The 16,433-nt window shown below is 39.6% G+C and overlaps 1 protein-coding gene across 1 annotated transcript; it reads right to left on the bottom strand.

Moving 5' to 3' along the window:
• Nucleotides 1-395: 395 nt before the first annotated feature.
• Nucleotides 396-16,133, bottom strand: LOC127412438 (peroxisome proliferator-activated receptor gamma coactivator-related protein 1-like). The gene is made up of 14 exons (XM_051648786.1): nt 16,009-16,133; nt 14,007-14,144; nt 13,703-13,864; nt 13,498-13,569; nt 11,492-13,373; nt 9,797-9,850; nt 4,134-4,194; nt 3,782-3,849; nt 2,675-3,353; nt 2,385-2,588; nt 2,189-2,264; nt 1,235-1,356; nt 987-1,138; nt 396-872 (listed from the first exon to the last, which is right to left on the bottom strand). Exons 1-14 carry the CDS (start codon nt 16,123-16,125, stop codon nt 772-774), a joined length of 3,888 nt encoding a protein of 1,295 aa, XP_051504746.1. The 5' UTR covers nt 16,126-16,133; the 3' UTR covers nt 396-771.
• Nucleotides 16,134-16,433: the final 300 nt, after the last annotated feature.

Raw genomic sequence — 16,433 nt, forward strand, 5'->3', positions numbered from 1 at the left:
TATAATGTACTTAGTATACATGAAAATATATTGCTGCCTTTATGTTTTAGGAAGGAGGTCCCTTGCAAGATGTCCTTGGCACTGAAAAATTTGAAAATCCATGATAAAAAAAATATATTTTTCCCATTTCAACGTTCAACAGACTAGGGTGCATGGAAAGAATTACTCATATTTTCCCTATATTTTGCCTTATTCCTGTAATTTATGGTCTTTAATTTGCAACCTGCCAATTTCTTGAAATTAGATTGAAACTATTTATTAATCAATACATTGCCTATATGGGCATTTCCTTGACCTATAAATAAATACAGACACACACCTTTGCAAAGGTCTTGCTTCCAGGGAGAAATTACATCGATTTTGAAATTTAGAACGGACACAATAATGACACCAACTTCCTTTTAAGGTTTATTTAGGTTGAAATACATTTTCAACATTGTAAATCTGTTTTTCCCCAAACAATGTTTCCATTCAAATTGTTTTAAAATGTATCCAACATATGACAAGTCAGATTAAACATTTAAATAACTTTTATCTTTAAAAAAATCCTATTATTCATTACACAGTCTTATTTATATTTTATAATCTTTTTTTTGCACTTTTCATTTTTCTTACAAATCTTCACTTCAATAGAAGGTGTAAACTTGCAGAAACAAAAACAAGAGAAAAACCAAAACAGACAAAAACAGTAATTGAGAGGAAACACTGGAAGTGTGGGGCAGCATTTTGCCCCGAGGTAATCCTTCTCTTCTGTGGCTTTGTTACTAATTGTTACCTTTTCAGGTTCCTCTGTGCCTGCTTGAGTAAAGTGTCAAAGTCTAGTGCATCAAGTCTTCCCTTTGTAGGCATTGGATCATACTCCCGGTTTGAATCTGAAAGAGATTAGGATGCGATTTTACCACTTGGAGGCAACAATAGGAAGAAAAGTTGTGATATTTAATCTTTAAAAAAGAATTACTGGAAAACAGACAGTAGGCCAAACTCACCAAGATCAGCATAATTGGTCTTGCAAAACTGCCTCCTGCCTCCAAAGCACAGATCAAATGGAAGTTCATTCGGCTGCCTCAGTTTGCCTCCACTCTCAATAGCATCAAATGCATCCTTTGTGCTGTAGTAAGTAACAAAGCCGTAGTTGTCCCTGAAATAGATAACCAGTCTTAGAGTTCTGTTGCTCATGATAAACAAAATCCACCTAAATTTGAAATTCATAGAAGTTAATAAATTAAAGCCATACCCATTTTCTCTAAAGTGCACAGTGCACTCCTCAATCTCTCCAAAGAATGAGAAGCGTTCTTTCAGCTCTTTACATGTCATGGTTCCACGGATTCGTCCAACATAAACTATTCTCCTTTCCTCCTAAAAATTACAAAACATATTTTAATTGATATCCTAATTTTAGAAATTTCCAAGGTGCCAGAAGAAAAAGACGTGCATCTTTAAGGAATAGTTCACCCAAAAATGAAAATCCTTTCATTCACTTACTCTGATGCCATCCCAGATCTGTATTACTGTCTTTCTTCAGCAGAACACAAATGAAGACTTTTAGAGTAAGACAGAGCTCTGTCAGGTCCTTATAATGGAAGTACACGGGTGCCAGCACTTTGAGAGTCCAAAAGTCACATTTAGGCAGCATAAAAGTAATCCACATGACTCCAGTCGATAAATTAATGTCTTCTGAAGCAAATCGATAGGTTTATGTAAGAAACAAGTCGATAATTAAAATTGTTTTACTTTAATCGGCGCTTCCATCCAGGGCTGTTTTCCTGTTCGAAATGGCCGAACTCTCGCGTGATGTTCGTTCTTCTGTTTTAAATAAGTGGCGCCTCCGAATTCTCGCGTGAACTCGCCGATGCGTTTACGCTTTGCTTCAGCTGCTGGAATGAAGCACTTTTTAAAAGTTAATTAACTTTTTAAACATTTTAATTATCCATTTATTCAGAAGACATTCATTGATCGACTGGAGTCATGTGGATTACTTTATTGCTGCCTAAATGTGACTTTTGGACTGTCACCCATGTACTTCCATTATAAGGACCTGGCAGAGATCTATCTTCTAAAACATCTTCATTTGTGTTCTGCTGAAGAAATACACATCTGGGATGGCATCAGGGTAAAAACCATTTTTGGGTGAAATATTCCTTTAATAGTGACAATATCAAACAAAATGGACTTGATAAAAACCACTCACAATGGCTTTCTGTTTGCGTCTTTTCATGTCTTCATTAGAATTTTGTGAATAGCAGTAACCAGACCTCTCATTAGGGCTGTCAAGAAAGAGAAAGCAGATATGCAGAGCTGAAAATACACTACAAAACAGGAACTGTACAGTGTAGTAATCTATGCCTGTGAGGTAGCACTGCGTTAGCCAAGATGCCAGTTCTCACCTTATTTTTCTTGTCCAATACTGACGTCTATGAGAATCAAAAGAGCAGGATCTGGATCGAGAGCGGCTGCGGCTCCAGGATCCAGAGCGTGAGCTTGAGTAGGAATATCGTCTCCGGCAGGGTGGGGAAAAAGACCTGGAGCTGGATCTAGAACAAGACCGAGATGGCGAACTGGATCTACTACTTGAGTGGCGAGACCTGTATCTGTAAGGTAAAATACATGTGTTGGCCACCATGCTTTCAAAATTCTTCACAAAAACCTGCAACCACAGACATATGTCAGAGCGGACCTTTTCCTAGGTGGCGAACGTGATATGGAGGACGACTCCGAGCTGGATTCAGAGCTAGTGGATGATTGAGCTCTGTATCTTCGTCTTGCACGGCCTCTCTCCTGCTGGTATTGCCTGGAAGAGCATTTAGAGTAGGCTAGAGGTTTCTGCTGGTTGCATTTTGCTTCAGCCAGTAATGGGCTTTCAGACTCGGGCCTGTTTGGAGAGGCATCTGGAGTCACCAAGACAGAGCTATTTAATGCATCTGTTTCAGTGCACTTCCTATCCACAGAAGGTTGACTAAGGTTGAGATTTCTTTGAGTTCCCTCTGTAACTGATGGAGTTGATTGAGCTTTGGAGACACTGTGCTGGACTGCTTTGTTGGAGGGCAGCTCAATGGTCTTAATGATGATGCTAGGTTGTTGTTTGACATTCCACCGATTACCAACTTCATTAAGGTGGGGTTCCTTCGGAGGGAGACAGTAGTCATGGTCGAGGGAGAAAGGCTGAGTCTGCCCAACGGTAGTAGGGGTCTGAGGCTTGCTGCGCAGCTTATTTGAAGGTAGTGGTTTTGCCTCTATATGAATAGCCTTGTTAGGGGTTGATTTAAAGACCTCTGACTTCTTGGGTTTCCCTAGTAGTGCAACTGGTGCAATAGGCTTCCACATTGGGTGTGGGGGTGTGGCAGGAGGTGTAATGCCTGTGGGAAAAGGAAAAACGTTTGTTAAACAGTATTTCCTTTTTTTATTTATGAAGTAGCACCAGGGTATGTTCAGACTTAAGTTTTTCTATTAAAAAATAAATTAAAATTACACGCAGTGCAACTAATGAAAGAACACAGGTGTCTCGAGATGCATTTTCTAAAGTTTGTTCTTTTAACTTTTTAAGACAATGTCCTAAAAATAAGCTGAAAACACTGAAAACACACAAAAACGTGGTAAACATTCAAAGATTCATGTTTACATAGAAAACGAATAAAAAAAATAAAATACAATTAAGAGCAGACAAACACAAAAACATGTTCGGGGTGAACAGCTCCTTATGGTGTTATTTATTTTTAAAAAGGCTTTGATTTTAGTATTTATTTGCAGATATGGCTTTGAAATACATTTTAAAAAACAATCGTACCTGCTGTGCTGCCCAGGTCATGATTACGAGTTTTCTCCAGGGCCTTAGTCTCCACCTGCTGTTCAAAACTGAGTTCACAAAAACAAATAAAATTTGCAGTCACACCTTTAAAAGCATTAAAAATGCAGTTGCCTGTAAAACATTGACATCACTCAGACTGTCATAATCTATGCTTATGATTTGTTTTTTTGTCCACCACGTTATAAATCAATGCTGGAGGACTTATTTGCTTCGGTAGGTCTTGGTGAAAAATAGGATACAACCATACACACAAATATTGAGTTTGGTGTGAGAGCAGCACAAGGGCTGTAGGGTAACTCCATCACTTCACCTTCAACCCCATTATACTCACCTGGAGTTTCCTACAGCAGCTGCTCTACCACAGACCTCCGGAACACTTTGCTCTTCTTTGGCTGGAAAGGAAAGGAAAGGTTGTGAATGACCAAGTTTAAGAGGATGGCATGGGACAGACAGGGACAAAAGACCCATACAGTAACAGCAACAAGATTGTCCAGCAACAGCTGATAAACAGCAGACTAAAGAAACGCTTGTTTGATGGGTACACAAAATCAGCTTTTGGCCCCATTAGGTCTGCATGTCCTCAGACAAAGACTGCAAACTGCTTTTAAATGGTTTTGTTAGCAGGGCACAATTCCAGCAGTTCAATGAGCATGAGCACAAAGCAACTGTATCCATTCATTCCACGCCCTCTTTTAAAAGGTGCAGGCCCTCTCCTTAGGGCTGTCACATCCTGTTCTTTAAGACTAACAGAGACCAGCAGACCAAACAATAGTCCATCCACACAAATTCTTTAATGATAAAATTCTATAACTGGCTACTGCGTTGTCAATTTTAAACTGCATCATTCAGGTTAAATATGGAATGTCACTAGAAACAAATTCCTTCAAACCGCCCTTTAGGAAATATTCCTTCATTTGGGCAGAAAGTCATAAAAACTAGATAAAAAGATAAGATGAACATGGTTTGATGATAGTCTAAACCATTGAGTCATGTTAAATTGTGAACTCTTTCCTCATGTGCTTGACATGGCAACTACCACAAATATTCTTCACAAATATGCCATTGCCAAGTTTTTCCAAGCTCCAAATTTTAGAGACATTGGTGCTGCCTAGTTGCTTACAAACTTATGGTCATTTGAAAAATGGCAATACTGCTATGGGTTTTAGTCCTCCAAAAAGAAAACTATGCCATGCTAAACATTGACATCCTTCACATAATCAGCTTACTTTTAACAACCATCCTTGGTAAACAAACTTTTTGATAACACTTCACAAAAAGGTTGTGTTCGCTAACATTAGTTAACAACATTTTTAGCATGAACAATACTTTGAAACTATTAATTGTGGTTAATGTTAATTTCTACATATAGTAATATTCTTTTACATGAATAAATGATTGTATTTATATATATATTAACCAAGATTATTAAATGCTGTTAAGATTTTTAGTCCATACATTTACATGCATAGTTATAATTAAGGTCTAACAGGTTTTTGCATAGTTGAGCATATGTCTGTCCAAGTATACACAATACATAATTGAATATTTGAAGAAAGGATGTCAGATGAGGAAGTGCCGGTAATACAAGACAAACGTCACCTTCGGAGCACATGCACAATGCCATGTAGGGCTGTTCCAATTACCCAGTTTAATTCAATTACTCGATTAAAAAAAAAAAAAAATCCTCAAATACAAAACTGCTCATTAGAAACTAAGGCGGAACTGACGCAGTTCACGGATGAGGGTCCGAACACATAATGACAGGAAGTGTCAGCTGTGTAAGAGCTCTTCTCTTTACATTAGAAAAACAATGTTGTCTGTCAACCTGAAATAACATAACATCGCTGTCATGCAGGACACGCTGAACTCGGCAAAAAACAAATCGAAATTTACACAGTCCTAATCATAAGAAAGTGAAAACGTGTATCTCTCGATGCGTTTACTGTAAATATTTTATTCTGTGTAGCAGGTAAGTGATAGTTAAAACAATCAAATAATATGGCTTTTATTTCTCCATAACCACAAATATAACTACTCAATAAACAGGACTGATGGACAGACATGGTTACCAAAAATATTTAACTGTTTTCTCTTATTAGAGTTCTAAACTGAAAGGGTAGACTGCATTGAACTTCTTCATTAAAAAGTAGATCTTGCATTAAACAAAGTTGGGCAAACCTGGAGTAGCCAATGTCTGTCAGCTGGAATTATATACATTTTTACAAATGTATACCATTTTACACCAATCAGCCACAACATTAAAACGACCTGCCTAATTTCGCGTGGGTCCCCCTCGTGCCACCAAAACATTGTCCTGTGATATCTGGCACCAAGACGTTAGCAGCAGATCCTTTAATTCCTGAATCGAACTTGTTGGTCCAGCACATCCCATTGATGCTTAATTGGATTGAGGCCTGGGAAATTTGGAGGCCAAATCAACACCTTGACCTCTTTGTCATGTTCCTCAAACCATTCCTGAACAATTTTTGCAGTGTGGCATGGTACATTATCCTGCTGAAAGAGGCCATTGCCATCAGGGAATACCATTGCCATGAAGGGGTGTACGTGGTCTGCAACAATCTTTAGGTAGGTGGTACGTGTCAAAGTAACATGAAGAGCCACATGAATGCCAGGACCCAAGGTTTCCCAGCAGAACATTGCCCAGAGCATCACACTGCCTCCGCCAGCTTGCCTTCTTTCCATAGTGCATTCTGCTGCCATCTCCTCTCCAGGTAAGTGATGCAAACGCACCCAGCTGTCCACACGATCTAAAAGAAAACGTGATTCATCAGACCAGGCCACCTTCCATTGCTCCATGGTCCATTTCTGATGCTGCCGTGCCCATTGTAGGTGCTTTCGGCGGTGGACAGGGGTCAGCATGGGCACTCTGACCGGTCTGCGGCTACGCAGCCCCATACGCAAGTTTTTCAGCAACTTGTGCTACAGTAGCTCTTCTGTGGGTTCGGACTAGACGGGCTAGCCTTCACTCCCCACGCGCATCAATGAGCCATGGGCATCCATGACCCTGTCGCCGGTTCACCAGTTGTCCTTCCATGGACCACTTTTAGTAGGTACTAACCACTGCATACCGGGAACACCCCACAAGACCTGCTGTTTTGAAGATGCTCTGATCCAGTTGTCTAGCCACCACAATTTGGCCCTTGTCAAAAGTCGCTCAGATCCTTATGCTTGCCCATTTTTCCTGCTTCCATCACATGAAATTCAAGAACTGACTGATCACTTGCTGCCTAACACATCCCACCCCTTGACAGGTGCCATTGTAACGAGATAATAAATGTTATTCACTTCACCTGTCAGTGGTTTCAATGTTGTGGCTGATCAGTGTAGATCTGCTTTGAGTGTCTGTTGGCTTTAGATATTGTTCATACAACCATTTTGTTGTCATTATCATTCAAATGTTAATTACAATCAAAACTTTGGCTAACGAACAGATTTTAGCCAAAGGTGACTAATTCAACATTAAAGATTTTTTTTCCAATTACTCGATTAATCGTCAGACCACATAAATAATCGATAGTGATAGCCCTAATGTAGAGGCCAACTGTGGTACGTGCTGGACAAAACAGAGCTGCAATCGCATTTTTTAGGTCTGCTAGTCTGACTTTACAAAAATCGGACTTGTGCGATTTCAGTGAGACTGAAATTAAACTTTTAAAGAAGTGCATGAAAAACGTACTAATTAGTTTGATAATGCATTAACTAATTTCAACAAATATTGTAAAGTGCTACCAGAGATTAAGCAGAGATGAGCCACTTCTATTAAAATGAATGGGAGAATTTGGAACGCTCAACCAAGGAGCTCTGAGCGCCCAACGGATGTAGAAAGGAAGTCCCGCCTTACATGCAAAAGAGCCAATCACCTTTTAGATAGACATCACCTGTCAATCAACTCTAGAACGAACATGCGCATTAGCTATACAAGCCGGTAAAATTGCGTTTAGTGTAATATGAGGTAAAGAATCACAATTTATGATACTAGTATTATCATATTTTACTGCTGATTTAAAATATGTTCTTTGATCATAATCTTGACCAACCGTTTTTGAGATTTTGGTCTCTCCATTCAAATAGATAGGAGCTGCACTGGCATGGCTGGAAATAGCCTCTCGAGAGCGTTCCAAATATGTCCGACAGTGGACTGTGTTGGGCCTCATGTATTCAGATAGAAGACAAAGGCAGGCCTAACACAATCGTAAAAACCTAACTCAAGCCCCCACATTCCAAGTCGTAAATTATACTGATAAAAATCGTGCCAAAATCAAACAAAGGGAGTCCAAAACAGACTACAAATCCCATGAAGCCTTGCTCACTAAAGGATCGAACTCTCAACTCCTATTGGATGAGGCACACAACAGAACGCACCTCAAACCATGACATCATCAGGAGTTAAAATACCTCTGAAATGCTTCCGGGATTTGCTTCCAGCAACTTTGTTCACAGAGTATAGACGTAGTTTAATCGCTGCTCTCAGGTGCAACCTCGTGGCACAAGGAAGTAACGTCCGACTGTGGCCATACAATCTCCATCTCGCTGGGCGAGTTGAGATTTCTCCATGTTCAACCTAACACTCTAACGGATCCGAAGGAGACCACCGAACAATTCGCATCTTCATCCGTTTGCCTACAGAAGTGAAGAGATTAAAGATTTCTCTTCCATCAAGTCGACATTTCTGAGCCAGCCCGCCGAGAATCAACAGCCGTACCGCCCGCCGACAGCGCGTGGAAATGGCCTCTCGTCATCACACGAGCCTCAAGGAACCGGGTCAGAGTTAAAGGACGGAGTAAAACACATTCTACCTGTGTCCTCATGCGATTCAAGCAATCTCTGGGCAGAGATAGAATATTATAGTGTGTTATTCTTGTGTTTCAAGGTTTTTGCTTGTACAGTTTACGGACCGCCATGTCCGCTCATTATTAATACTCAGGGTATTAATTATCATGAATTTGTTTTGCTGTATTGTGGTCCAACCAAATTGGATTGTTGTGCAATTTGGCCATCGCGGGTCAGACAGCAACTTAGTTCATCCATTAAAGAGTCAAATAACGCGGGACTTTTACGAGCTGCTTTCTCTCCCACTATCGCGAAATCAGCTTTAGGGCTGTCACTTAATTCTCTCTCTCTCTCTCGTACTAACCACACACCTTGTGTGTTATAGGATTATTTTTATTTCCCTATCTAATCATATCACTGTTTAGTTTGAAGTTGTAAGTCTGAAGTTTGACTGCATTGTATTAATTGATGTTCCTGCATAAATAAACTTTGTTTATATTACAAAGAGAAGTGTTTTGGTTTGTTTCGCATACGCCTGTGTCATGCTGACGGGATGTCAGTGCTCGGATTCAAACCTTCATTCATTGTTTTTTTCCCCGAAAATCGATATTCTTCGGATGTCAATTTTCCTAAGAAAGCAATCTAATATTGAGACCGTTTTACTATTTGGTTATTAGTCCCTGATTTCAGGGTGGTGCCCCGTCAATGTTAATCCTTATTTATATTCTATTGATTTTTGAAAATTGATAATTACCTTTGATGATTGTTGAATTTGAATTATCAATAAGCTAGTGTTAATTTTAATTAATGTTTCATCGATGTTAACAATTAACGATTATCTTTGATAATTGTTGATTTAAAGGATTAAAAAAAAAAAAAAGCTAACATTGATTCTCATCAATGTTCTATTGATTTTAATAATTAATTATCTTTGATAATTATTAATTATTGCTAATAACCAAACTTGCTCCTAAACGTAGCACACTACATTTACTGGAGCCCCATATGAGGTTTTAATGAGTTAGATTCAATTGATTAATTTAAATATTGATTAATAACTACAGAAATAATTATTTCTGATAGTAACACTGATCTAAACAACCAGTAAAGCCCTACAACTGACTTGCTAGAAAGACTCTGGTGCTACCTACTTTTTAAATGAATAAACAAAAGAGCAACAAACTCAGACATCATATCACTTACATTGAGACTCTTCAAACTGCTCCAAGAGGCTTGTAAGATCAGCAGCCTCAATGCCTGAGAAAAAAAGTGAATTCTAAATAAACCAAATTACATCAATATTTCAACACAATCCGAACTACTACAGTGCATCCGGAAAGTATTCACAGCGCTTCACTTTTTCCACATTTTGTTATGTTACAGCCTTATTCCAAAATGGATTAAATTCATTATTTTCCTCAAAATTCTACAAACAATACCCCATAATGACACTGTGAAAGTTTGTTTGAAATCTTTGAAAATTTATTAAAAAAAAAAACGAGAAAAAAAAAAACACATGTACATAAGTATTCACAGCCTTTGCCATGACACTCAAAATTGAGCTCAGGTGCATCCTGTTTCCACTGATCATCCTTGAGATGTTTCTACAACTTGATATATAGAATGAACCTGTCTATATAAGGTCCCACAGTTAACAGTGCATGTCAGAGCACAAACCAAGCCATGAAGTCCAAGGAATTGTCTGTAGACCTCCGAGACAGGATTGTATCGAGGCACAGATCTGGGGAAGGGTACAGAAAAATTTCTGCAGCATTGAAGGTCCCAATGAGCACAGTGGCCTCCATCATCCGTAAATGGAAGTTTGGAACCACAAGGACTCTTCCTAGAGCTGGCTGCCCGGCCAAACTGAGCGACTGGGGGAGAAGGGCCTTAGTCAGGGAGGTGACCAAGAACCTGATGGTCACTCTGACAGAGCTTCAGCATTTCTCTGTGGAGAGAGGAGAACTTTCCAGAAGAACAACCATCTCTGCAGCACTCCACCAATCAGGCCTGTAGAGTGGCCAGACGGAAGCCACTCCTCAGTAAAAGGCACATGACAGCCTGCCTGGAGTTTGCCAAAAGGCACCTGAAGGACTCTCAGACCATGAGAAACAAAGATTGAACTCTTTGGCCTGAATGGCAAGTGTCGTGTCTGGAGGAAACCAGGCACCACTCATCACCTGGCCAATACCATCCCTTCAGTGAAGCATGGTGGTGGCAGCATCATGCTGTGGGGATGTTTTTCAGCGGCAGGAACTGGGAGACTAGTCAGGATCGAGGGAAAGATGAATGCAGCAATGTACAGAGACATCCTTGATGAAAACCTGCTCCAGAGCGCTCTGGACCTCAGACTAGGGCGAAGGTTCATCTTCCAACAGGACAATGACCCTAAGCACACAGCCAAGATAAAGGAGTGGCTACGGGACAACTCTGTGAATGTCCTTGAGTGGCCCAGCCAGATCCCAGACTTGAACATCTCTGGAGAGATCTGAAAATGGCTGTGCATCCAACCTGATGGAGCTTGAGAGGTCCTGCAAAGAAGAATGGGAGAAACTGCCCAAAAATAGGTGTGCCAAGCTTGCAGCATCATACTCAAAAAGACTTGAGGCTGTAATTGGTGCCAAAGGTGCTTCAACAAAGTATTGAACAAAAGCTGTGAATACTTATGAACGTGATTTTTTTTTTTCATTTTTTATTTTTAATAAATTTGCAAAGATTTCAAACAAACTAGTTTCACATTGTCATTATGGGGTATTGTTTGTAGAATTTTGAGGAAAATAATTAATTTAATCCATTTTGGAATAAGGCTGTAACATAACAAAATGTGGAAAAAGTGAAGCGCTGTGAATACGTTCTGGTTGCACTGTACATACAAAATACATATGCAGCAACACTCACCAATTTCACTTGTGAATGATTCAATGAGCTCAGTGGTTTTCTTTGGTTTGGGGATCTCAGAAGAAGCCATCCTCATCTGCTCTGCCAGTTCAACAACTCTGGCTTGAACTTGAGCAGAGAAAAACGGCTGGGCAGCTATTGGTGCAACATGAGGCTGTGACCGTGAAGCCAGCTTTTTAGAATTAGATGGCAGAGTGGATTTGGCTTGATCAGGAACAGGTGCCAAAACAACCTGCTCAGTCTTTGTCTTTAGAGGCATAGCAGCATTAAGTTTATGAGGGGTAGAGTTGAAGCTCTGAACTTGAGTTGTGGTAGGACTTTCAGGCCTTGAGGGATCTTGAACTTTAGATAGAGCCACTGGCACATCTTCTATCACATGAGCAGCACTAGGGTTTCTACGTAAACATTCTTTGGGACTGGATGTAGAGGGCACTGGTAGCGAAATTGTCCTTTCGGGAGGCTTCTGCTTTGCAGCCTCCTCCCTTTCAGGGTGGGAGGTCTCACTCTTAATAGTGTTTTCTTGAATGCTGGTAGGAGCAGGTAGTTTTTGAGGAGAGACAAATGAGGGTGAAGTTTCAGTAGGTCGTTTCTGGGATGAGGTTGATGTTGAGGGCTGGAAAGCTTGGGGTGAACTTTCAGCAGATGTACAGGCAGGCAGAGGGGCTGATTTAGAGGACGCAGGTTTCTTAGAGGAAGCCATCATTGATGCTGGTGGGACGAGCAAGGCTTCAGGTGTTGGGGGAGCAGCTGGGCCTCTTGGGTGCCATGCAGGCATGATTTCAGGGGCAAGATCTTTAACAGGAGTAGATAAGGTTTTGCGTGTATATCTGGGGTTGGGGTCTGGCAGGCAGGGTATTGGAGGGAGGTCCTTTGGTGCTTCGGGCAACTTGGGCCATTTCGTGCTGTTATCCTCCAACTTATTCACTGGGTCTGGTTTCTTCTGCTGGCGTAGGAGACGGTACTGCTGTAAATTGAGAGGTTTGGGCTTAGTTTCACTACGCTGACAAACAGCAGGCTGCACACTAACAGGCTCCTCTTTTGAGGGCAGTTCTACTTTGACAGATTTTTCAAGATTTAATGCACTTGGCAAAGGTTTGTCCTCTGGCTTGGACTTGTTGATTGTTGCATCAGCTTGAGGGGTCATGATGTGCTCTTTATCAACCTGTGGCTCAAGCTTGATGACCAACCCTGTTGAATTTTTAAGTTCAGGCTTCTCGGTTTCTGCTGATAAAAGCACGGGAGAAAACGTCACCTTTTTCTTCTTGCGCTTTTCCTGTTTCTTCTGTGACTCCTCTTTAACTCGAGAAGATGAGCTTCTCAAAACTCTCCTTTCGACCGAAGGGGATTCAATGATTTTCTGGTTCTTTCCACCTCTTGAGTTAGACTCATTTCTGTACACCTTGACAACCACTTTCTCCTGCTCAACTGGAGATACTTCAGGAGGAGGAAGTACATTTTCAGAACTATCCTTAAGATTTGCTTCTAATTCAGCCATGTTCTTCTCTGGGACACTTTGCTCACTTTCTATCAAGTCTGAGTGAGAAACAGGAAAAGAAAAGCTGAGATCTGGGATAGCCAGGATGGGTTCTCCATACTCTCCTTGATCAACCACTTCCAGCACAATGCCCTGTTCAGGCAGAAGATGCTCTTGTCCATCTTCTTCAACACATACTGTCATGCAGTAATGGTGCATGTGTTTTACTAAATCGCTAAGAGTAACAGGCATGCTTTCTCCATGCTGCTCTAAGGAAACAGGAAGGCACCAATCAAACTCATCCAATGATGACAAATCAATATTGGTTATGGGTGTCAAACAAGCATCTCCATCTTCATCTTCTCCTTCACTATTCTGCTGGGATGCTCTCTGCATTCGTGGGAGACTCTAAAAACAAGATACATTTATGATCAATACCCTAAAAAAAAAGCATAGTGTCATCGAAACTTTCATACTATATAGTTTGTTGTTCTCAAACTGGATGAAGTAAAATCACTCTGAGCTCAAATACCTTTCCAGGAAATTGCCTTGTGTGAATGATGGACTCTTTTTCTGTGGGAGACCATGAAAGAAATTTCCTCAGCTGTGGATAAAGTACAAACAAAAATCAGTATTTGAAAATAAAGTTGTTCTGTAATAATAATGTAATCATTATAAAGGCTCCCAACACATTCCTGACATGCTCAGACAGGCGTGAATACCAGCTGAAGACTCACTGGTGAATGTTCCTGACCCCTCTGTCCCGAGAACAGGTCTGAATCTGGTAGTGTGTCAAAAGGTGACAAGTTCTCATCGTCAACATTGTCAAGTATCTCGGTAAGAGCTGTGAGCAGCGTCGCTTCACTTTCCTCATCAATATTACTTTTAACCTGAGAATACTGAAAACACACAAAATAAAATGTGGAATTATGCTGAGTGACAAAAACAGATAGCAGACTGTGTAGTTGCTATTCAATAAATCGTTGCATTGAAAACTAATCATCCGTCATCGGTTTAAAACAAATAACAAGCTATATTTACTTCTCCAGTGGGGCTGTCCTCAAAAATTGACAGAATAGAAGGATCCAGGCAGCCATGTAAAGCCTCCAGAGTATCTCCGTTATTAAGGCTGTGATACTCCAGAAAGCTACCAGAGAAACTTCCTTGAAGCATCTCCGCCTGCAGGAGAAAGGAGAATGGGTTAAGTCTGGTCTTGTGTTAGCCAACAATAAACCACCAGACTGAGACTACCTTTCTAGATATATTTATACTGAAACTTCATCTGTATGTCCCCTGCCTTTACAAAACTGCATGCAACATGTTTCCATTATTTTACTGGAAATCCTTGCTTATGCTACAGAAAATGAAGAATCTGTTTAGATTCATAATTATGGAAAGTATATGTATTAGGCAGGTGTAAACTGTAGTGCACAAACTTTGAAAGATCATGTTCTTGTTAAAAAATTCAGTTTATATATTGTAAAACAGCCAAAAATTGATGTGTTCGGTCTTTGAGGTTTGAAATTGATGGTCTCAGTAGGTTTAGCAGCAGTTGAAAGTCTGCATTTAAGAATAAGACTATGATTCATTTTCATTGTTTCTAGTGAAAAACAGTTGACCCCCTTGTATTACTTGTTTTGATAGTCGTTAGCAACTTTAAAAACAAAACACTAGACAAACCACAGGCCAAGGCAAGCTACTTAAAATATTTAAGACTTCAATTTGAAATGAGAAATGCGTCAAATACTAGAAATGCTAAATCCAGAAAGTTTAGATAAATAAAATGCGTTAGCTACGAGCACGTGTTGTGCGCAGCACGTCATGCAGCCGCAATGCATTACTGGGCAAACCCCACACCGGCGGAGTTCAAAACACGCCTTGCGCTACAACAAAGTCTGCACGGCCAGTGTCATATCGAATAATCACCCATTGTTTAATAAAAAAAATAAAGCACTTTCTCTTTACATCGTAAACATAGGCGGAATGAAAGAGAGTGCTGTCACTAAATATAGATTTTAGGTTTACAGCGGCCCAACACGACTGACCCACTCACACCCGAACCACGTGCTGGACAGCGAGTCAAAGCAAACCGCATTGAACAACGTAAAGCTAACAATCACGACAATGCTTAAAAAAAAAAGATAAAATGCATGTGAAATTAATTTCATGGCTTTATAATTTTTATATCAACATAGTGACATCAACTGCATCTGTAGTCGTCATCTGTCAGGCATCATAACTTTATCGGATCAAATTTATTAAATAATTGTTTGCCATTTCTAACTTTAATCTGTAAGTACATGTAAAACTAATATATATATATATATATATATATATATATATATATATATATATATATATATAACACATTTGTAAATTGCTGGTAGCTTTATTCTTCAAACATTCAACCACATGGGAGTAAATCACTTGAAAATTAAACCATTTAAAATATTCTATAATATCAAAAAAATATAAACCACATTAAGGTCTTGCTAAATAATATTGTTAAAATACGAAATTATTTAAAGGGCCTACTATTCAATCTGGCATATGCCAGTCACATCCAAACAGATAACACCCCTGCATTTGGATTGTAGATTATATCAAAACCCAAAACAAGGCGTTTATAGTTTGCTACATGCAAAATGTCCACTTTAAGGTACCAGTAATAATAATCTGTTGAATAGCTGGTTTATATATGCTAGATGTTCGTATGACTGGAGAGGCATGACAACATCAGCTAACAGGACACATTTTGTGCACTGAATCCATGACACGCAACTTCTGAAAAGCCATGCTATAAATCTAACAATACTGGAAAAGTGATAGGATCTGTTTGTTTTCTTGAGAACATTTAATAAATAAACTCACATGTGGCATAACGTAGCCTACTCAAAAGGCATCTCACCATTACAATCCACGTGTCACAAACTCCAGCACGTTTTTATATTTACCGCAAATATTTTGAAGAAGTGATAACTGTCATCAATTCATTTTTAAGTGCAACATTAAATAATAAAAAAAAAATATGTGCAATTCTTACCTCATCGAGATTCACCGATGGGAACATTTGACTATTACAGGCTTTTAACATCTCCTCGCCTGTTCCCCACCGCGCCGCCATCTTACAACTTAGTAGATAAACGTGAATCAACTGCATACGCTGCAACCGGCCTGAGGACACGTGTTATTTGCGCTCCCGGCAACTGAGCTGGACTTTGGCCCCGCCCCCATGTTATCGTCGATTGACGTAATATTAGTCATCTTTTCAATAAAAAGGTTTAAAAAAACATTTTTGAATTGCATTTCCATTGGATAATTTATCTTTTAAATATAAATATGTTGTATTTTTCTATCATAATTCTGATAAAATATTCAAGTATTGACCTGTTTCAGTGACGTCAGTTTTTCAGTTTAAAGGAATAGTTCATCAAACTAAATAAAATTATCTCACCATTTAATCACCCA

The sequence above is a fragment of the Myxocyprinus asiaticus genome, chromosome 21 (assembly GCF_019703515.2).
Source record: "Myxocyprinus asiaticus isolate MX2 ecotype Aquarium Trade chromosome 21, UBuf_Myxa_2, whole genome shotgun sequence".
Classification (NCBI taxonomy): Eukaryota; Metazoa; Chordata; class Actinopteri; order Cypriniformes; family Catostomidae; genus Myxocyprinus; species Myxocyprinus asiaticus.